The sequence below is a fragment of the Melospiza georgiana genome, chromosome Z (genome assembly GCF_028018845.1).
Source record: "Melospiza georgiana isolate bMelGeo1 chromosome Z, bMelGeo1.pri, whole genome shotgun sequence".
Lineage (NCBI taxonomy): Eukaryota > Metazoa > Chordata > Aves > Passeriformes > Passerellidae > Melospiza > Melospiza georgiana.
This window is the reverse complement of record NC_080465.1, coordinates 14030926-14054799: the sequence shown is the minus strand read 5'-3', so window position 1 is coordinate 14054799 and position 23874 is coordinate 14030926. Positions and strand designations below refer to the sequence as shown.

Sequence of the window (23874 nt, the reverse complement as noted above, 5' to 3'; positions counted from 1 at the left end):
ACATGAAATAATAAGTAATAAGATAAACACAGATGAAGATATGCTCACAGCCAGAGGTAGGTCTGCCAAGAGTCACAAGGGAAGCAGAAGGAATGAGGGAAACTTGCAGAACTGTAACTGTTCTGGAAAATTGAAGACGTCAGTCTTGCCTCATCTCTTCTCCCTTATCAGTCCATTCCCGAGTATCAGGAAGCTACACTGTGTGGAGATGTCCAAATCAGTCATTAGGCATGTTATCTAACTACCAGCAGAAGCATGGATGTTTTGTAAGAAAAAACCTTCCTCCGAAAACTTTAAGAAAAAGCAACTAAGGCAAATAAGAGGCACACAGAAAAGAAATAACCTGCTGAAGATTACACAAAGACCTCCAGTTTTCCAATTATACATATTGACAAGATGGACTTTATAGTCCTGATCAAGTAGCATACCGGAACACTGTTGGTCTCAGTAAAGCGTAAAAAGAAGTTCAGTTTTTTCACTGAGGATGGCACATCTGTCTCTCCAGCCTTTCCAGCTCTCCCTTACGCAGGAACAGCTGCTCATGAACTCTCTCTAACGACCAGAGCAGCAGGAGACTGAATCAGAATGGAGTCATGCAGTTCATACTCTATACCAAACCTTGCAATTTATTCCATTGAGAAAGGGAATTAGGCATGGAATGTGTGATAATGAATTCCACACAAGAGACTGAAAAATTAAGGCATGGTTTTGTTTTCTTTCTCAATTAGCTACAGAAAATGCTATAGATTTTTAATCCTTAATGTAGACAAAGGTGTTACTTAACTATTAACTATTAACTTGAAGGACAGCTCTGGAAATGCTGGATAACAGAAATGGTATCTGCCCAGACCTGGAAAAGCACTCTCAGCTGAATGCAGCAACTGAAAACTCTTTCTGGCTGTAACTCTTCTTTGCTTCTAACTACGAAATCTGCTTTGTACTTTAAACCCTAATTACATATTATAGAGAGACAGAACATCTAAAATTGTAAGGGTAGTAGGCATAAGAATCTTAGCAATTCAGAAACTTAACAATTCCAAAAATGTGCAGCATATATTTAAAGTGGTAAAACACAAAACATAACTTAGGAAAAATATATCACAAAATCAAAACTCCTGTTTTTTTATTTCACCAGTTAACATCTTTTTTGCTAACATACAACAAAGCAACTTGTGAAGAGGAGTGGAAATAATCAAAGCCACTTGATTCTTTCTTACAGAAGAAAAAAAATGTATTAACTGGGAGTATGCCATAGGAAATTGGTTAATTGTACTTTATTAAGTGACTCTAACCAGATGTTACACACCAGACAATTAACTAGACAATGATTTAATGGCTTTACTCAGCTGTAATTATACAACAGAGATTAACAAAACTACACTTAACACAGGAAGGTCCTTCCTTAAATTAGTTTCACATGCCAATAAAGCAAGCAGCTTTTGAGCAAACTGCAGTTTTATAGATTGGTATATTATTTGCAATTACTGCTAATTGCTATGAGCAATGATTTCAATATCTCTGGAACACATTAGTTGCTGACACTACTTGAATGTGGCAACTTATGGCTAACAAGTATACATGTCACTGATGTATCATTACTTTTAAGTGACTGACAGAAGTGTTCTACCTTTATAATTGGAATTACAATAGGCACTTTATCTCGCATAAGGGTAGGTCTGTACTTTTGTTCCTAATAGGCCAGTTTATGTGTGCAAAGGTATCGAAAGTAGCAGTTAATCCTCAAACAGTCTCAGCTGGATCAGGGGATTATTCATGTAATCAAGTACAATACAAGTACTCATTATCAGGCACTCATGCAGCTGGAATAGTGGGAAGACTGTGACCAACACATGGGATGCATGATAACCTGCTTGTGAGGGAAGGTTCTCCTTCACGCACCTCACCATCTGGAATAAGGCAAGACAATAAACATCCCACTCCAGTGACAAACACATTTAAACTGTCCATGCTGTAATACATATGTGACAGGCAGATACCAGACACATGTAGGCTTTCAAAGAAGAGCACACTTTTTTCTAAGCTGACTTCAAGGAATAAACCATCAGAGAAGAGAGACACTTTCAGTCTCTGGGAATGATGATGCAATCCCTGTTTGTGCCACGTCTACTGTAGTAGATAAACGTACAGCCTCACAGGCTACAGCAGCAGGTGGGGGATGCACTGAGCTGCGGAGACAAGACCTGGGGAGAAAAAAATTCCAGTTAAAAACAAGTTATTCGAGACTCAAGCATAGACCTGACAAGGAACTTGTATCACTCATATTGATTAGATACATGACAATGCTTCTGAAGTTTTCTGAAAACGCATGGTGGTGCTAAAAATCCTGATCACTACAGCCAGTGTGAGATGGGTAGGAAGCATTCCCATAGGTTACCAGATGATTACCTGACCAATGTTAACCTTGGCATCAACAAAACTGATGCCCATTGCAGATCCTCAGAAATCTGGTTATGGCACTGTCCTTATGCATATGAATGGGCATCACATACAAAAGAAAGGAAAGAACTAAGAGGAGTGGAGCAAGGTGTATGAATGACAAACCACCTTAATAACAATTATGGGCTGCTGCATTTTTGAAAATGAAAAATATAATATCTAAGGACATCAAGAGTCAGACTTCACCTAGTGAATCCAGTTCCAGACTTTTACTTATTGAGGAACAGTTGGAACTGCTGTCAGCAACAACTCCAGCAGGAATTCACACCCTGAATTCCACCCATTGTGGAAACATAATTCCTGAGACAGCAGACATGTGGCAAGCTGGTGAGCACTTGAATACAGTGGCTCTTTGTGACAGAAGCTTACAGGGACCCCAAGAAATAATCCAAGACCATTCACCTGACACCATGGCAAGATCAGCCATGCCATTACTGACAAGTTTGCTTAACCTCCTCTTGCAGACCACCCAGAAGCTGCATTCAAGCAAATGGTTCCCATGCCTCCCTCTCCTACAGTTCAGAAGCACATGGGCATTCCGTACATGTACCATTGGCACTGCCAACAGGAGAAAGTTGATCTTTATATAGTGGCATTTTGTATATTTGCATATTATGCTTCCGGGCAGAATCTTCTCTGCCAGGCTAAGCAACCCACCACTAGAATGCCCTGTTTAGGGTATTAAATAGATCCCAGGTCTCTCTTATCAAATTCCATTCTCGTTCTCTCCTACTAGGCCACATCTCTTTTGGAGTACAGTGTCTAAAATAGGACCATGATTTTACAACTGGATAGGGCAGAAGGCTAACTTCACATGAGTTTTTTTTCAAATCACATTCTTACTCAGAAAGGCTTTAAATTGATGGCTAATTATAACTAAAATCACATTTGTTATTTAAAATATTCCAGATACTTCTTTGTAAGCATTGTGAAGGGTCTTATCACAACTGACATCTGGGGTTTCCCTTCTCTGCCTACTGCTAGGATGGGGCAGTTTTAATTTCTGTCAATTATTCTGTCTGATATTCCTTAGAACAGAGAATGGATTCAAAAATTTCTCTGTACATGGGATCAAGGGCCTAAAAGCTACTTGCTGACTTATTAAGTCCTTGTCCCCTACAATTCGCCACTGTCAAATTTACTCAATCTAATCAGCTCCCTAAGGATTTCATTTTCTCTCACTCCTTTTGAAAGAAGGCTGAAGTGGCAGTTCAGGGTCTCTCACAAGTGGCTCATACTCATACATGATTCTTCCAGTACTGTCTTATACCTCAAATCACTCTCCTATGACTATGAACCTAATTGATTTGACATAGTTTTGAAAAGTACTTATATCATTCTGCCACATTTTAGCCAGGAAAACTGAAATAACTGAGAAGCCACGACAGCCCAGGGAACCCCTTCCTCCTGCAATAAATCAAAATAAATCCTCTGTCAGGGGTCAGCTACTTTAGAAATCAAGACAGTAAAAGGCCCTTCTTTCTCAAATATCAAAGCTGACTCTGAAAACATTTTCAAAATCTCCCAAAACAACCAAGACTGCAAACTCAAGTTTACCACTGCATTCTAATACTAAGGGAAGCCTAAGATCTGTTTATTCTGTTTATTTAGTAACTTAAAGAAAAATATGAGACCATGGAACTTTTAATTCAGAATTTTGATTGAAAGAATGGATTTGAAATTTAGACAACCACTGACAGTCCAAATAAATCTACCTTCTTCAGCCCTGTATATGACTAATTCCTTCTGTTTCGGAGCACCAAACAAACAGCTTAACCAATCAATGCTATATTTCATAGTCCCCAAGCTGGAGGCTCCTGACCTTTCCAGGGAAATATATCAGAAGCCTATTCTTGTAGATATGCATACTGAAACAACAACAAAGTAATAGATTTTAGTGAAGAGGTTTTACAAGTATGTAGGCATTTCCAATTACATAACTTGCATATTTCTTTTAACTTTGAAAGGACGACAGTCATGAAGTTACTGACTCTGCTTGAAGGATCATGAAACATAAATTAATAAATCTCCTAAAAATTTTAAACATGTTTTTATCATGGCCTTTAGGTAAAACAATTCTTTTCAGGCCTTTTGAATAAATTTGGGAAGACAAAAATTAGCTTTGTACATAAGCAAAGTGCATCAACATTTTGACAGCATATAAACTTCACGTACTTAATTCCCATTAAATCAGAACACTTCTGTACTAAAGTCCGGGTTCTACTCACTGTCTTAAATTCTTCCTTTATTAAGATATGTCCTACATATGTCTGATGCTTTGCCAGAAATTGCAAAGATACAGAGGACATCAGCCCGAGCAATGGACAGCACCAGTGGCCACTGAAAGCACCCTTGATAACAGTTTCTAACCACCCATGATGCCTAAACCAAGCATGTTGGCAAGCAAATCTAACTGAAAAGAAAAAACACGTGAAGGAGGACTGCAAAATTGGAGGCAGCAACATCACATACCGTGACACGGAGAATGACAGGAACAATATAAGGCAGACAGCAGCCACTGACCCTAATCCAACAGCAGTCATGTATTGCAGAGTGGGTGACAAATCTGAAAGAAAGCATCAAACAATTCAAAAAAACCAATAAAATAGTGCAGCATCAGTCTTCTCATAGCTGAAGTATAGCAACAAAACCCAGATGCTGGATGTACAGCTCAGTTAATGAGACTAATGGAGCTGACAACCTGGTAGTTACCATCCAGCTGAGGAATAAAGATTAATTACAGTATTAAAAAAAAATTGGTAAAAAATATACCTGTCCTTATAGCACTATAACACCAGTTTCCATCAGCAAATTACACATCTCTAGAGAAGATGCTAGCCCTGCATAAAGGTTACAGAATTGTCTTCCCTCCATATTGTCGACTGAATATCATGAAAAACCCTAAAACTTCATTTAACTTCTTTGTGGTAGAAGAAAGTGAGCTTTTAATACAGTTTTCTACCTTTTTTATGACAATGATCTATCACACAATATCTAGCTAGATGGCACCTGAAACAGGGCCATTTGGATTAGATTTAATTTACAGATTTGCCTTCCACAAGTTGAATTAAGAAATATTTTTCAAAGGATTCAGCCTCTCCAGCTGCATAAGTACATTAGGGTAAAGAACACTGACTAAAAGTCCATTGGATAAAAAGGCAAACAGATTTACACCAAAAGCCTGACCAGTCCTTCTCTCTTCTTTCTATGCTCATTCTTTTAGCCCCAAAACCAAAATCCACCTATTTTTAAGACAGCCTCTGATGATGTGCTGCCTGTTGATAAATGACAAATTCAGAACAGAACAGCTCTCTGTCTTTCCATAGTTATTCTACAGCTATTGCCTGAACAGTCCTAGCAATGGAACTATTGAACTTATGGAGTCTTTCATCTTAGCACAGTCTCCACAACAAAGAGCTGCCTGCATTATATTCTAAGTGTGGTGATAAATGAGCTAGATCCTAAGAGTAATTAAAGAAAGAGTAACTAAACAAAACCTAGAAATAAACACAGAGTTGTCACCACAAGATCCTTTAGAGTAATAATTTGATATGGAGGAGGTGCACCTCAAACACTCCATGCACCACATGATTTGACATCATTCCAAAGTACTGCCTCATTTTCCAGCATTACTGCCTTTCCTAACTCAAATTTGCAAATTTTTCAATTCAAAAGCAGATTTTAGGGCTCATAGGAGACTCCAGTGGTGCTGCTTTCTTTGTCAGAAAAGGCAAATGTTTGCTTTTTGCTGAGACATGAGGTGTGAGGAGAAGCTTCAGCTATGGTGGAAAGGAAGGAAAGAAGTGGATCCCAAACTGCTCTGAGATAAACTCATTAACTGGAAATATTTTAAAGTCAAAAAGTAAATCAAAATAAAACCACACTGAGAAATTTACAGGGTTTTAAAGTTCTGCTACTTTTATACTTAAGAAACTGTACTTACCAGTATTCAAATTAGCCATATTTTTCATTTTTGCACAGTATCTTCTGTTTTTTTTAAGATTGTAAAATTCCTGATGGACCATCTGAACATTCTAAAATAAAAATATTGCCTCTAAAAGCTAAAGCATATTGTGGTGATGTGTTTCCAGTTTTTGTTGTTGTTCGGATTCTTGTATTTTGTTATTGGTTTTGGTGGGGGGGGGGGGGTTTGTTGGGTTTTTGGTTTTTTTTTTTGTGGTTTTGTGGGGACTTTTGGTTTTTATATAGTTTTAGTTTTAGTTATTGTTTTTGTTCTTTAACTGATTTTTTAAATCTTTAGACGAATATAAAACTATCTTAAAATACACTTTCAAAATGTCACATTTTCTGTGCTTCAAATCCTTTGTGCACAAAAATTGCTGTAAAGATTTAGATGTGATGCAAAGAAATAACAACAGTGAAAACCAGGGAAAACAGGAGAGTCCATTTTAGAATGGACTGCTGAATCCATTGGAGTGGAATAGTGAAAAGCAAGAAAATTTTTCACTCTCTAATCTTTTCAATCCTTGAAGTCAACAGATCATGAATGGCAAAAAAAGAAACAGCCACAGCAATTATTAGTTTATGCTTCCAAGCAAAGCCATCACAACTTAGATTTTTTGCTGAAGGAAAAATTTACTTACTTTTAATTTGTGCCCAAACAGCACAGGACTGTGTTCTTACCTAAAAAAGAAAACAAAAAAAAATCACCATTTCTCATGAGAAAAATTTATTGTTATTAACACCCTCTGATAGATCAGCCATCAAAAAAATTACTATTGGGAATGGAATTTGTTATTCCCTTGCTAGCAGCCTCTATATTGTCTTAAGATATTATAAATTATAAAAATAAGATTAGACATAGAACTTTGCTGAAAGGTTGGCTCTAGCTTTTAGCTCATTATTCTTTCTTTCTTTTTACAACCTTCCTTCCATGGAAGGCTTTTTGACATTGCTTTGACCAGGGTTCAGAATTTATGAAATGTGAAGATAAGGATAAATGTGCTGCGTTAACTCTCTCCCATGCAGAACATCTATGTTAAAGGCAGGTATCTGATGGCATGTTTTACAAATACCAGATGTAGCATTTTCTTCAGTTATGATAACATGCTTGATAATTTTTAATAGCTGTATAGAATACTTACAATTAAAGAAATATTTATCATGGGTCTGCTTTTGCAGACTTGTTAAGCAAGTTTGATTTTTTTACAGTAAGCTTTGGTCTCTGTAGAGCATTTTTCCCCAGCTCTTCATAGTCATAGATACACAAGAAGTTCTATTCTAGGTTCTATTATCTATTGTGTAATTACTGTGAAGTGTATTTTTGTAGTGCTTCCTGCTAAATGACTTTCACAGACTTTCACATAATGCATACACGATACATGCATTTTTCATATTGTAGCAAAGTGTGTGTTATGATGTTCTGAATAACTGTGTGTTTGAGAAAGGCTACAGTTTGAAGCTTTTGCATTAAAGGATGAAGGCACATTTGTGTGAATAATCCCACTTCTGTGTGCCTGCATGCTGAATTGTCAAATCTCAATGATTCTTAAATCCATTATTGATCAGGAGTTTTCCAGTTAATTAAAAACACAAAAGACTGACAAGAAAAATCTTCTTAGAAGTGGGAAGATAAAGGGATGGGTTTAGAAACCCAATCAAATGCCAGATTCTGGGGCAGAGGTGTGAGTGCCATAATTTTGAAATAGCTATAGCTACCTTCATGAAACACTCTAGTGTGCAGAAAATCAGACATCTCCTGCCTATCAGAGAAGTTACTGAGGTCTCATGAATCTCAGAGAAACAAAAAATAAATAGAAAGTTAAAACCTCACAGCAGACACCCTTTTCAAGACCTCCAAATCTGAACAATGGAAAGATGAACACGATAATATGTTAGGGATATTCAGTAATAATGTTAATAAAAATCAAAACCAAGCAATGATTTTGCAGCATGATAATACAAATTATACCATTTTTAGTATGAAAGGAGACAGAAGGGACCCTTAAGGATGCCAGAATATGAAAGGGAATAATGAGAACATTAGTTAGGAGCCTATTACATCTATTTCTAATTTGTCTGTATTCAAATGGAAATGTGCTAAGAAGTAAAAGACACTTCAGAAATGCTGATTTCACAGGTATTAAGAATTGAGGGCCAAGCATTTTTTAAAAAAGAAGACTGAGCTCTTGAATCCAAATCAGTTACTTAAGTAATCACATTTTTAGAAATGTGACAAAACCCAACAAACTCAACAACCTGCAATTCATAATTCCGAATTTTTTTTCAGGTAATACCAGCAATTGCACAAAATAAAAGGGCATGACAACTGAAGATAAACCAATACTTTTGAACCAGCAGTCCAACTTCCATTTTGAAGAAGCACAGCTGCAAACCAAAGCAGTTTGGTATTTGCAACCCCGATAATGATTCACAACTGTTGCATATAACTCTGTATATTTCATCAACCAACAAAAGCCATACAGGAAAGTGTACCTGAGGGAGATGATGCATTTTTAATGGTAGGAAGCAAGAGTGACCTCTACAAATAACTGTAATATTAATCCATCAAACCAGTGCCCTAGAAAGCACATCTGCAAATATCAGCAGTGAAAGATCAAGAAATAATCCATAAGAAATAATAATGTCAGTCAGAAGCAGCTTCACAAATGGCTTGTAAAGATGTATAAGAATCTACTTTGCTCTGTGCAGCAAAAACCTCCACAAAATAAAAGAAGTTAAAATACTCCAGTATTAGAAAACACTGAGGGGTAAAGAGCTATGGAAGCCAATGCATAAACCCCCAGGATAAATAAACTAAGCCCAAAGATATATTTAGTAGTGCTTGAAGAGGCCAAACTTGGATACATTTGACTGATTAACAATCCTGCTCCACAGAGCACATTTTTCTATGAAATACAGTTCATTGTCCAAATTCCAAGATATTTTGGATGTCAATGTTAATAACTTAACACTACTTATGAAATGAAATGCCTTCTACTGTAATTATCCTACCTTTCCCCTCACACAATTGATTAAAAAATTATGACAACAGACTTGTATCAGGATCCAAAACCACTTCATCTCTGCTATAAAAATTTCTCAGGCTATTGTTAAATAGTACTGCACAGATTAGTAGATACAAGAATCCTCTTATTAAATGCACTTGTTTTATTTCATTGACTTTGAACTGAGGCAGTTACAGGTAAAAGGTAAATCCTTTTACTCTAGAAATACATTTTGATAGTAATACACTACTAGGATAACAGCACTTTAGAATATGCATAAATGAGGATGTTACTCACTATTTCTTAACAGAAGCTGTTTTAACTTACTGACATTTGGGTGTAGGCTTCCAAAATTGCAGAGAATTATTTTTAAGTGACTCACGGATCAGTTTTTGCATGCCTCGTTGCTTTGTGCTGTACACACAAAGTCCTAAAAACTCTATTTTGATGGCAAGGTAAGGTGCTGTTTAGGTGTTTCTTTCTTTATTAGAGGTTGCTTAGTTCAATTTTTGTATTTGACATTCAGGAATTGTATTGCACACAAGTAGTTATCCCTTTCCCATACAAGAAAAAGTTTCTAATGCTGAGACTTATATTATAAAAAAATTTAAAACTGTTGACTCCTGAGATAGATACAACTGGAAAACTAGATGATATGTACATTTTAGAAACTTTTTGTTTCTAATTAAAAATGCATATTTACTTTAAAATGATAAAAATTAATGATAAAAATATACTTTTTTTTCCCAAGGCTTTCTCAATAGAACTGGAGTTTACATTCACTGTCTTTTGGAAGGTAACAACACATAACAAAATATATTTTTCCATGTAATTTGGAGAATTGGGACATTTTAATATAAAATATTTAATTAAAAATTAAAATGGGTGAATTGATCATTGCTAAGGAGTGATTTTCAAATTATCATACTAATCTCTTTTAGTAAATTCTGGCACAATACAGATATCTTCAATTACTGTGGGCAGGGATGGCCATTCATTTTTAATTATTTTCCATTGTTTGAATTTTGGCATTCAGAGTTGGTTCAACATTACAATGACCTAAGTACCATTAAGGAATTTTAAGAGATATTTAAAGAGCTTCAGATTTAATCTAATTCTGTCAACTAGGAGATCCTTGAAGTGTCATAAAAATTTAATACCCAGCTAACATTTTCGTCTTTTTCCCCAGCAATATTTCATTCAAGAGGTGTAAAGAAGAGGTTTTAAAACATCCATTACCTTATTCCACTCACTTATTATTTTCAAAAAAACACAATACTCTTCTCCCAGCTTTAAAGGAGCATTATAAAACTTCCCATAATAATGTCTGTCTCCAAGAGCAATTGACATATTATCAGCAACATCCTTTGCCCGAAATTCAGCTGCCACATATCCTTTAATGTCAGTGGTGTTACTAAAGAAAGATGTAGCAGCAAAGGAGTCACAAATAAAAGTGCTTTGCAAATCCAGAGGAAGCACAATCACTTGATAAAGACTAGAGTGAAACAAAAGAGAAAAGTAAATATTAGCCCTCATTTCAATGAAATAGGCATCAGATATTAATTAATTCATACTGGTTTTTCTCTATTTGTAGCCTCTTAACTGTTTTTTATTAACAATGTCCAATACAAACACTTCCTATACTAAAATATTTCTCTGTGTGTGTGTTCCATTTCAATTTTAACTAAATACACTGCATGCACGACTTAGAGCTGCATCTTCTCATCACATTCATGTTATTGCTACATGCTTATTGATGTGCAGAAGAACATAAAACTGACATCAGACTATCTCCTCCTCCTCCTCACACTGAAGCTCACCTATGAAAAAATATACAATTTTCTCAAAAAATTATTTGTAAGTTCAAAGAAACAAGACCTCTTCTGTTGAAAGGAGGAGTGGACAGGTACCATTAAAAAAAATTTAATCAAATCTGTCTTCATACCTCTCAAAACAAAGTTTAGTCTATTGTATTCAACCATAGGAAGACTATTCATTAAGGCTGTTACACCAGCCATTCCATGAGACCTTCATAGCTTTCAAGTGTTTTCTGCTTCAGTGTAATATTGAGTAACCTTTCATTTCTGTCTCAGTAAGGGGTCAATCCTTTTACTCCAGAAATACATTTTGATAGTACTACACTACTATGAAAATAGTACTTCAGAATATGCAAAAATGAGGACATTATTCACTATTTCCTCTGGCTCTGGGGGGAAAAATGTACCACTTGCATGAGTTCATTGGAAAAGAAAAATCACATCAGTAGAGGTGTGTTTGTATCCATCAATAAAGATCTACTGTAACCTCACTGTAGATAAAGGGAACAGAAAAACAAAATCAAACCACAAAGCCAGTGGTGAAAACTCACAATTATCCAAACTAGGATTTTGTTCCAGAAAACAGCAAAAAAGCCTGAAGCTAAATCTTACTCTGCTAAGGGGAGAGAAACTGGGAGGTTCAGTTCAAGTCTTTTTCTCATTGTTAAAAAAATAATCTTGTCACCCAAAACAGTTCTAATCTGTATGTAACATGCATCTGCAGAATGTTTTTTGAAAGACAAACCTGATTGGTCCATTTTGATCTTCTGCTTTCCGGAGTCTGAGCAAAGGTGCAGAACCTTTTACTGCAACAAATTCTAGTTCTGGGAAAGGGGGATCTGAAAAGTGAATAAACACCTGTGGTTCAGAAAGGTTTTAGAAATATTTCAGGCATCAGTTCCTAGCAACCTTTCAGTTCTTTTTTCAACTGCTAGCTAGCTCTTCCACCAAAACATCCTCAATTGAGACTTGAACCCCAAACAGCTAAAGCCTCCAGGCAACATAAATCGGACAAGAAAAACACAGAGCAAATATGATCATGGTGGTCTGGCAGCCCCTGTACTTCTGCTAGCTGGGAAAAAGAGAGATGCTCAAATATCTCTCTTGGTGGTTGACTACAGAGAAATGAGCCTTTCTGACTACAGAAAAATGAAGGCTTTGTTGGAGGAAGCAGTATTACTTACTAGACAACTGAAATGGTCACAGAGAAGAAAAATATCAAGAGCCCATTGCAAGAAATACAATGGTATGAATAGAAGAGAATTTAGTAGTGCCAAAAGTACTTTCAAGAAAGCAACTTCCTTAGATACTGCTCGTAGTCAGGTAGCAATCTCCAGGCCCTTAAATTGGATTTCAACATGGATACAGAACTCTAATCTGTTTTAGTGGGAATTTGCATCAAGGGCAAGGCTAAAAAATAGTTCTTCCTCAAATTCCAATGGTAATGATGACAGCTGCGCACTGAAAAGGAAATTACCACTACCAGCCTGGAAGCAAAGCTGAAAATAGATTCAGTGTGTACAGCCAAGGGGGCAGAGTGTGAAGCATAGACATCATCTAGCCCAGAAGTCTAAAAGAACTTGCACAGGTAAATACAGGTATAGCTAGGCTTTTTGAACACCAGTGTATCAGGCTGCTGATATGATATCTGACTGAAGAGTAAAAAATGCAGTGCTTATGCACAGAACACCAAGGCTTCAGAGCTAGAAAGAATAATCAATATCATGAAGAGAAACAGAAGAAAATCAATGCAGATTTCCCAAACTTAAGTGACATCAGGCAGAATATTGCCGAGATGCATGGATTTTTCAAAGATGTGGAATACAAATAGCTGCACGTATCTTTTGAAGTGTAGAAAATCATTAGTTTTGCAGGAGAAAATGAGGCTTGTTAGAAAAACTGTCAAGAGGGTAAGTAACTGCTAAAAAGGGAGCTAGAAAATCAGGTTGAAAGCAGAAGTACTGGGGTGCAGGAAGGTTATTAGAGGTTAGTACTGCTAGCATTTTGGTAACAATCATGGTGCAAAATCCCAGTATGTACAGATTAATTTTGCTGCTCAATGTTAGAAACACAGAGATTTTACTAAAGGAGAACTGAACCACCCTAACAGCTGTTGTTGTTCAAAACTGGGATTAAATTCACTAGTACAAAATACAAGATGATACACCTGGGCTTCTAAGAACAATCTATGCTAAATATTCTAATTGCCTTTGAGTAGTAGAAATGGCATATTAGTGTATCTCAGAATGAGTGCTAGGCCCCAAAATGACAACAAAAAACAAGAATCCAGAAGGCTGCTATAAAAGGCATATGAATCAGGCTAATAGAACACTAGAATAGTAGCACCCAAAATACACAAGGCGCCTGTGTGACCATTTCATATGACCTCTGCTTTAAACTCAGATGAAATTTATGAGGGGATACAACTTTGGCACAGTGTGCCCAAAATAAAGCTAACAGGCCATACAAGCACCCCTACCAAGAAAAAACCTCTACCCCTTGACAAAAATCATCCTCAGAAGAACCTCCTGAAAGCCTACCTACCCAAATAAACTGCTTTGGTAGTTCCCTTTACCAGGTTATCTTTAAAACCACAGTATGGGTGAACGAGCAGTAAAGAAACCAGCTATGAATGTTTAGGATTGAAATGAGAGTAAGATTTATACAACAGTCTACAGCTTCCTCCCCTGGGAAAGCAGAGGGGCATGCACTGATCTCTCCTCTCTGATGACCAATGACAGGACCTGAAGGAATGGTCTGGATTTGCGTCAGGGGAAGTTTAGTTTGGCTATCAGGAGAAGGTTCTTCACCCAGAGGGTGGTTGGGCACTGGAACAGGCTTCCCAGGGAAGTGGTCACAGGACCAGCCTGACAGAGCTCAAGAAGGATTTGGATAATACTCTCAGAAGGCACAGGGTGTGACTCTTGGGGTATCCTGTGCAGGGCCAGGAGTTGGACTTTCACAATCCACATGGGTCTCTTCTCAGCATATTCTATAATTCTCTGAAAGCAATTGCTCTACAATGACTTGCTTCCCTCTAGTAGAGTCAGGGCAGAAAACCCTTTCTGAGAGTTTTCTGAGTTAATGAAAGGTACTGCATGGCTTCCTGCTGGAACAGGAAACATTCTTTGCTCCTGTTTTCAATACATCTGCAGCCACAGATACTGTAAAAGGTACAGGCAGAATTTCTATCTGAACAAAATAAATTAACAACTAATATTTGACAGCCAATCTTTAGGCCCTCTGCACTTTGCAAACTTAAGGAAATATTAATTAAGAGACAAAAATTATCTCTTCATTTCAGTGGTTCCTTAGCATAGACACTGTCAATAGAGAGAGTGATGGTAAAATATATCTCTCAGGGTGGTTTTATCTGGTATACTCCTTCTATCTTCCTTTCCTTTGACATTTAGTATCACCACAAGACATTATTATTAATTTCCCTAAAGAATTTTTCAATTTCCAAGAAAAACTTGGGTATTTCTTCTCTAATGCCAGCCAGAATGACCATTGCATGCACAAGAGGAAACAGATGTGGACTCAGATGACAAGAAGATGGATGATGACTAATTTCATAACAATTTCTATTTTCTTTAATTTGACAGGAAAATACAAATAATGAAAATAAGTAGCCATCCAGAACTGACAGCCCTAGTAAGTAAGTAAAAGAGAGAAGAATCTGAAGAAACACATAGTGCTGTTAAAGGATGGAGTCTTTTGCTATGTTTAGTTTCTAGTAAAAAATACTAGTTATTAAAAACATCAAGCACAGAGAAGACAATCTACCCGTTTTAATAAAAAGAGTGAACAGTTTGTAGCAATGTGAAGGAGTAATAACACTAATAATAATATAATTGAAAAGAGTAGTTTAATTTTTGCTTTGGTGATCAGAAAATAAACTCTGAAGAAGTTGTTCCATATGCAGTATTTGCCCACTCTGACTTTTTTAATAAAATAAGCACTTTGCCCAGAAATTCAACACCTAAAAATATAATTTAAAAGAAGTCTGCTGGGAGGTCAATATTATTACCGACCTAAAAATTCTCTTCTTAAAAACACTGACTTAACACCACAGAGAACAGCTGGAGGGAAAAGGGGAATACTACAGAGAAGAAAGGACTTGCACTAGGTGAAGAAAACAAGATCCTCCAGTCCGTTCAGGTCCTGTTACCACCTTGCCTTTCTTAAAGAATTAATTTTTTTAAGTCTTCACAAGCAGAACAGACTAGCCTATCTGTAGCAACACCAGGAAAACAGAGAAGGGCACAGTAAGAAATCAAAGTCATATATTCATAGATTTATGCATACATTGTCCCACTCTAAGCACTTCCTTGTCATATCAGTCTTATGGTTAGCAACACTTGAACATTTAATACAAAAATTAATACATTTAATTTTCTACAGTGATAATCCATCTTCTGATTTTCTCTCTGAACCTGAAGGCAAGCCACAAGGAAGAAAATACATGCCAGGAAGTGCTTCCTGCTGCAGCAACACTGAGAATCATCCCAGGCCTCAATGCTGAAGCCAAACCCTGCTTGGTGTTACACTCTAAGGGCAATAACAAAGCTTTAAAAATAATAATGTAATTGAACAACAAAGTTCAAATTCACATGGCAATTCCTCACCAAACATGACATTCAAAGAATCCAAATCAAAGGCTCTTCTTAAGGCTGGGTTTTAAATAAAACAACCCGTTAGTGAAACAAGAACATTTGCGTGATCTTAATTCCCTGCACACAAGGGATTTCTTTCATCTGATGCCTATATAACTTAGATCAAAGTTAAAAGGTGTTTCTATAGCTTGAGTTATAGGACATCAATATAACCTGATATATCTATATAACCTGATATCAGTACAACTTGAATCATAACTTTCTATATTAAGTAACCTGAATCATACCCTTTTATACCTATATGAACTGAATCATAACTTTTTATACCTATATAACCTGGTAAAAAATAACTTTCTGTACAATGTAAAGCCTAGTATATGTTTAACTAGCTGCTTAATGCTGAATAGACAAAAAAGAAGACAAAAACGCACCAGGTGGATAGCTTCAGAAATAGATAAGTGTAGTACTAATGAGAAATTGGCAAATGTAAAGCCACTTAGCCAGAAAACAAAGAATTTAGGCCAGCCAGGACCAGACAGACCAAGGAACACCATAACTGTGCATACTCCGAAGACAAAGCTGAAAAGTTCAGATGCAAAGAAGACTTTGGAAGCCTTCATCAAAGACCCCTGATGACCCCCAAACTGGGGAGGCACAAGGGCAGGGCAGAAGAGCTTTTATAACCATGAGATCATACCATGTAAATTAGCTCCGGCATGTATATGATGACGTTGCAGTGACACAGTGACACGAATCATTACTTACTCTATAAATATACCCCAGCACTTGACAAAGGTGGGTGAGCTAGGTGGAGATCTCTCCTCACCACCAGCAGTAAAATAAACAAATACCTACTCTACAGACACAGTTCTATGGGGTTTTATTTACAGCCTTTTTTGGGCATCACATGGTTATTTGAGGGCTTTATGTCCAAAAAGTTTTTGCTGAATTTTAAAACAAAGAAATAAAAAATACTGCTGTAAAAGTAAAACTAAAATAAGGTAGAGATATTAATAAAATAGAAAACATTGTTTACTGTTTTTATTACTGTTTGAAGACTAATTAACTTTACTGCACATATTTAAATAAAATTGTTCTAGTACAGAGTGAGAAGAGATTTTTCAATTAGAGAGGAACATGATGTAAAAAGAAGGAAAGAGGGAGAATAAATAAATCAAGACCACATCTACAGAAAAAATAATTTAGACTGTCTTTAAAGACTGGTCATTTCTGGAAATCCCACTCATGTGACGCCCTTTGCTGACTGTGGCTTTGTTCCCTGCTGTGTGGTGAATGTCACGCCACGCTGTTGATGATGAGGAAGGTGTGAGTGCAGCGAGCAGCCGTGCAGCCGGAGCCGGGGCGCTGCCTGGCCAGCACGGCCCCGCTGCAGCCGCGCGCCCGGGCCCGGCTCCGCTGGGCCTGAGCCCTGCTGCACAAAGCGGCCTTTCCTCCTCTCGGGGACAGCAGCGCCCAGGGCCAGCACACCCGCAAAGTTAAACGGTCCTGGGCAAGGAGAAGGGGGAAAGCGGGGAGACGTGCTCCAGGGGACCGGGGCTGGCACCTCTCATGCAGCCGTGACTGCCACCTGCCCTCAGCCGCGAGCGAGAGCCCGCAGCCACACAACCGCAGGGAGCCCGCTGGGCCCCGTCGGGCGTCTCCTGTGTTGGAGCAGGGCCTGAAGGGCCCCGATTCCAGCTGCAGAGCACCCCTGGGCCAGGAACTCCACCTTTAAAAGTAAATTCAACCACATCTCGCTGCTTCTTGTATGGATCGTGTCTAGGGCGCGTTACGGTCGCCTCACTCTGCTGCCATGTGCGAGCCAGGCCGATCCCCATCTCCTGGCTCATCCCTGCCTGCTCATTTCTATGGTTTGTCTTCTGCTCCAGTTCTTCCTGTGGCAATTTTCCCCTGTGATGTCTAGGAACAAACCGAGGTGTGTCGAGTGCTGACATCTGCTGTTCTGCAGACCAGGGGCAGGTGTTCAGGGTCTGGCAGCAGAATGGGAGCTCGGTGCTGTTGGCTCAGGGTGTTTGGATTAGGGTCCTTCCACAATGACAGCCTCCTAGCCCCAGAGAAAGAGGTCTAGTCTGAGACCCTGCAAACAGCGCTCACTGCTCTCACCCCAGCTCCTAAGCCGATGGCAGGACCTTGCCTGGGTAAGCAGAGGGGTGCAGCACTTTGCTGGACTCTCAGGGTAAGCACCCAGGCCTACAGCGCCGGATACTTCCTATATCTCCTGCCTTTGCTCAGCACTCTGCAGCTCTCCCTTCCTCCTGGACCTTGCCCGAGTGTCATGGTCCTGTGCACGACCTGGAACTGCTTTAATGGGATGTGTGGCACAGGAGACTGGCCACATATGCATATGTTCATATGCACCGAGATGAACGCACCTCCCTGGCCATGGGAGAGGATGAAAATTTGGTCAGGGAAAACTCAGCAAGGTTTCTTTGGTGCTTTCAACTAGAAAGCTTGACAGAAGACACCATGTTTACTTTTCATTATTTCTCTTCTGTGAGCAACACACCCAAAGCAAACAGTATGGAAATCAGAGTTCTATTTCTCTTGCAAAGCATTGGCTGTAAAGCATTGACTGTGTCACCGATATTAATTGCTTTGTAAACAGAATAAGAGAAATTATCTGAGAGAAATTATTATGTTCCTGAGTTCACAGAGACTCATGAAAAACTCTTACTATGGAGTTCAGAAAAATTATAGCGAAGTGGTGTTCATATGAACTTAATTATCATGCATTTAAATAATCTCTGCACAAAAATACAAAGTGTATGCATATGTATGAAATTATTTATATGACTGGCAGCTAATTTCCCCCTACATTAAAAAAAAAATAATCATGCTCATGTTTTCATCATTTCTCTTCCCTCATTATATAAATCAGAAACTCCTTTCTTGGCAATTCCCATGCTCTGATGCTGCACACTTTACTGGATAGTTTCTCTGGAGGTACATGATGCTCTGGTCCTCTCAGAATAAGAGCTATGAGATCACCACGCCTCCAACAGTCTTTCACTTCCTCATTGGAAAGTAGATTTTGGGTTTTCCCTCCTTTTCCAGACCTTAAAGAACTCCCTTTATGAAAGAATGAGTATAAATGTTTTCCATCCTACATCAGATCAGAACAATAGTCTATCTTTTATATGCGTGTGCACATTCAGAGGGAGATGAACAAATCAGACATCACAATCTGATCTGTAATGCTGTAAATTTTCCACACACCAAGACAAAGGGCTCTACAAGATTATACTAAATATATGATGGAATACATTCTCCTTATTCAAGTAACTTTCTAAACTTTCTGCTTGTGAGTCTACTTTCTCACTCGTGTTCATATGAAGACAGAGATGAGACACATGAGTACATGGCTTGCAGACAAATCTTGGGCTAAACCAAAAAGAACAGCAGCTGAGAAATACAGGAAGTACTACAATTATCTGAGGTACACAGACTCAAGGTCAAGCCTACTCAAACCCCCTGGAAGGTACATGTACAAATATGTAAGGAATTGCAGCATGTGTGAATAGTATGCCTTGAGCAAACTCAAAATACAGCTTGATTGTAATCAGAAAATCAAGATGAGGAAAAGCAATGAGAATTTAACCTTATAAGAATTATTTTACAAGAAGGAAATGTAATCAGTTACTCAGGGACAAAAGTTCTATTTCTAGTGTCCAGAAACACTTTTGGTCTTACTATGTCTTAAGTCCTAGTGGTGTGTTCTAAAGCAAAAAACAGCTAACCAGACTCTGTAAACATATACGCATTCATGAACTCTCAAAACACCAGTTTTCATAAAGAAACTACCCACAGCAAAGCTCAAAACCAGATTGAAATATCAATAGAATTCTAATGTGGCTGAACTGAAAAAATTACTCTTATTCAGAACATTAGCAATGAAAGTAAAATAGACCTAGCTCCTTATTTATTATTTTGTTTTTTAAACACTTTAAAAAATGGTTACAAAATGGTTCAATCATCTTCATTTCATATGTAAAAACAGGTAGTGAAATTAAGAACAATGCCTCTCTTGAGCATGCTTTATTAAAGGAAATTCCAAAAGGAAAATTAACAGAGCCATGTGTAAGTAGTATATTCACAAGTATGCCCACAAGACACTCCTTTCCTTCTCTGGAAAGGGACACGAGATTCCTTGCTTAAAAGACAATCTTGCTACCATCCTTTTACAGCTACAATATAATTACTGCCTAATAATTTTTGATAATTGACTCAATCTACTATTTCCAGTAGACAAGTGGTGAGAGCTTCTTTAAAATAATTTAAGACGACATAAAAGACTGTGCAAGATGCCTGTTACGATGGTCCGTGAAGCATTTGCTAGACTGCATCGACAAGCTGACAGGCAAAACCAACTTTGTGCTCAGCACTGAACTAATTTTTTAGAAGATGCTACTTGACAGGGATAAAAACAGGCTTCTAGGTCCAAGTTCTTGGTTTTTTTTCTTTAGAAATAATATGGATATGACATATCCTCATTCAGGATGAATATGGGCATAGATATAGATATTCAGGATATAGAAATAACTTTCATTACAGGCATTCACAAATCTTGGTTTTTTGAAAAAATACCCACTTATTGCTAGGATTTACATACTTATTGTGTTCTGCAACAGTCTAAAAATTTACACAATCAGTATACTTGTCAGGAAATTAGGTCTGTAAGGCAGTGATCATCCAATTGTCTGGGACACGTCTCTTCACACTATTCATAACTCCACAGTTAAGATTTTCCAAACTCTCAAAATATAGAAGGTTTGTAAAAGTCAAGGAGACACAACATCCAACATCTGGATTTGCTCCCAGCTGTGGCTACAGACCAAGTAATCATGTACCTCTTCAAGGATGGCACATGAAAGCTCAAACAACCTATGAGAACATAATCGGTAAAACACTTTTGTAAAAGTCTCAGTTTCCCTAGAGCTTCTGTGCTTAAGGCATATCTTGCATTTCTATAATACCATTTAGCTGGAAAAGCAGACCTAATAAAGTCACTTTTCAGAATTAATTTGGCAGATAAATTGAGATCATTCCACCCACCATGGAAAATGCATACATGATTACAAAATGACTGAACAAATTAAGATAAAAATAATAGTTAAAATAGTTTAAATAATAGTTTAAATTATAGTTTTTATATAAATTAAGCTGCTTGCATAGGTAATACAATTCCAAGACATAAGACACATAAGTGAAAACAGCACTGCCAGAAGAACTATTTAAGCTGGATCCTTTTCATCTTAAATGATATAACAACACAACTAATCCTATTTAAATTCCATTATTTGGCAAGTTTTTCCACAAGATAATTATTGGCTTTTTAATTTTCTGCAATTTCTGGAAAAACTTTAAAAAATACATACTTTTATGTTTTTTCAGTAGAAGTCAGAAAATAAGAAATGTTTTCACACCAAGTTTTTGATAAGGACTCCTAATATGATAGAGCAACACCCATCTTTTATTGCCTATTGAGTAAGATAACTATCAGGTATAAATGGGCTTGTAGTAAAATCTCCTTTCAAAATGGAAATAATCAAACTTTTATGCAAAGACCTTTCCTGGGGCTGTGCATATGCATTTGTTAAGCACTAGCTCAGCAGAGAGGAAAGTATGCCAGCTGCCAAGACACAAATACCATTTCACACAGCACCTGCTGCAAAGTGTTCTCTAGAGCTCTGCTGAGTAAGTGACCTGATGCAATCCTGCAGAATTCGGGAAATACCACATGACGACAGAGTAAAAAGCCTTTCCTTTTCTCTGAGTATGTATTCAAAAATTACCACTATCAACAAAATTCTGAGATATTTTACTAGCTTTTTAAACAAAGACACATGTACTCAGGGGCACTACTTTTGAGTGACAATTAGGTAACTAGTGAAAAGGAATTACCAAATCATTACTGTAATTTCATTAGAAAAAAAAAGAAACAAATAGGTCATTGTATATCTTAAACAGCAGCTTTAAGAAACAAGAGATGTTTTACCTTTCATGAAGCTTAAAACCATCAGGTTTACTATTGAAAATGCATCAAAACTATCAATTTCAAAATGCAAATCTCCAGCTCTTCTAAGCAGTGAGAAGAGAATTGATTCCATCTAGTGGCTGAACAGTTACAGACACTCAGAGACCTTTCATGTTCCTTACCTATTATAATTTGTGTCCCTGACAGGAAGACAGACACCATCATCAAACACTGCACTGCACTTCATCTAATACAGAGATTCTGACAGTACAGGGATGATGAAAACTGTTCTAAACAAATCAAGACCCATAAGATTATTCTCATCACAGCATTTAAGTGACATACATCTTGCTAAATTGTGAACCCGAGGCTCTTCCTTCAGAAGCTAGTTTGCTCAAATGTCTTTTATGTTTTGTACTCTGCCAATTAGAGGCACAAGTATCGGCATGAGGTACTTACAGATTCCTGTACTCTAGTTTGGATTCTTGCAGACTTCAGTGGTATCTGTTTCTGTTGTCATAAATACCAACACAAAGTGCATCTGAGTTATTAACTTCACTGTGGGAAGAAGTTTTTCTTAAAAAAAAGCCTTAGCCTCTAAAAGGGTGAGGAATTTAACTAAGCTGTACTAGATACTAGTCCTGTATCCAATCCACCAAACTATCTTTTCCCCGATGTCTCAAAATGACACATTAACATCTACAACTCAATTTTTCTCCCCCTTCTGGCTCTGAACTCTACAAAACCCATGAAAACAAACAATGGACAGTTTTGAGCATGAAAAGAATACTTTGGCAACCCACCATACAACAGTGAGATCAGCAATGCAGATTCACTTGAGTCTCTTATGCCCACTAGGTGCTTTTGTAATTATATAAAATAAATGGCAAGAACCTACCTGTGATTTGTGTTGTCATAGAAACAAGCAGTGAAAAATTCAAAGCTACCATGGAAATATTAATAGAGTAATTGGTGCCTGGTTGCAAGTCTAAACAAACTTCAGGAGCTTGCTTGTGTGTGGAAAGTTCAAAGGTCATTTCATGAAAGAAGTTCTTCTGATACCAACGCTGGCCTTGCACATGAAACTGTAACCAAACAATCACAGCATGAAAATTGAAATGTTATAATACAATACATGCAATCAGCCATCTCATGCTCTTAATTAGAAGAAACAGCAGAAGAGAACACTGCTTATGATGTGTTAAAACTGTAGGCATTGATAGTTACTCAAATTCTAATCCTTCCAAAAGTTGATTCCTCTTGATCAGATCTGATATTTTCCTGGTTCTTTCACTTTTCCTCCTAGTCTATCCTCTTTTTTATTAATTTCCCCAAGACCATATTTCCTGCTGACATATAGGCTTCCACTAACGGCTCACTTTTATTGAAGTATACCCTCCTGGTGAATTTAAAAAGTAAGATCATGTGAGCACCTCTCCAGTTACACCCTGAGGATCAAGACAAAATCAAGTTATTTTGACCCATGTCAAAATGCCAGCTACATTCTGGGATCTGTCTACAGACACCTATATTTCCAGTGAAATTCAGGCTCATGGGTTCTTTTTTTTGTTTCAGTAGGATTTCCTGTTTTATTGTTGATGACTGAAATGATCATGAAGTCAATAACTTAAAGCCTTTCCTGATCAAATGATTTTTCTAAAATGAAAAGAAAAATGCTTGCTGGATATGAATTGTGCATTAATTTTCCTTTAAATAGATCCTATGCCTTCAGATAATCTCTTACTGTCTCCTGGCACAGAGAAACTTGAGACAACAGCAGGTGGTCGGGAGCCCTGGCAGAAGTAGTTCATGTACAAATTCCCCACTGGGATAAGGGCAGACTGAAGGCATACCACAAGGCAAAGGGAACTGACTCAGTGGAACCGGAATAGAGTCGTGTGAGTTGTTTGCCTGAACATGGCAAAATTAAAAGTATAGATAAGGAGAGTAAATTAAGAGTTAAGTATGGGAAAAATGATCAAGAAACAGGGGACTACAAGAGAGCATGGTGTTTCTTTGGC

General features: G+C 37.5%; 1 protein-coding gene across 1 annotated transcript in view; it reads right to left on the bottom strand.

The window, feature by feature from the left end:
* Positions 1-1211: 1211 nt before the first annotated feature.
* SUSD1 (sushi domain containing 1) overlaps positions 1212-23874 on the bottom strand; it is a 40895-nt gene continuing 18232 nt past the window's right edge. Inside the window, exons 11-16 of the mRNA XM_058044053.1 lie at positions 22752-22938; positions 11988-12081; positions 10665-10920; positions 7062-7101; positions 4930-5023; positions 1212-2201 (exon numbers count right to left, since the gene is read on the bottom strand). Of these exons, the coding sequence (XP_057900036.1) occupies positions 2063-2201; positions 4930-5023; positions 7062-7101; positions 10665-10920; positions 11988-12081; positions 22752-22938 (810 nt within the window). The 3' untranslated portion in view covers positions 1212-2062. The remainder of the gene's footprint in view (positions 2202-4929; positions 5024-7061; positions 7102-10664; positions 10921-11987; positions 12082-22751; positions 22939-23874) is intronic.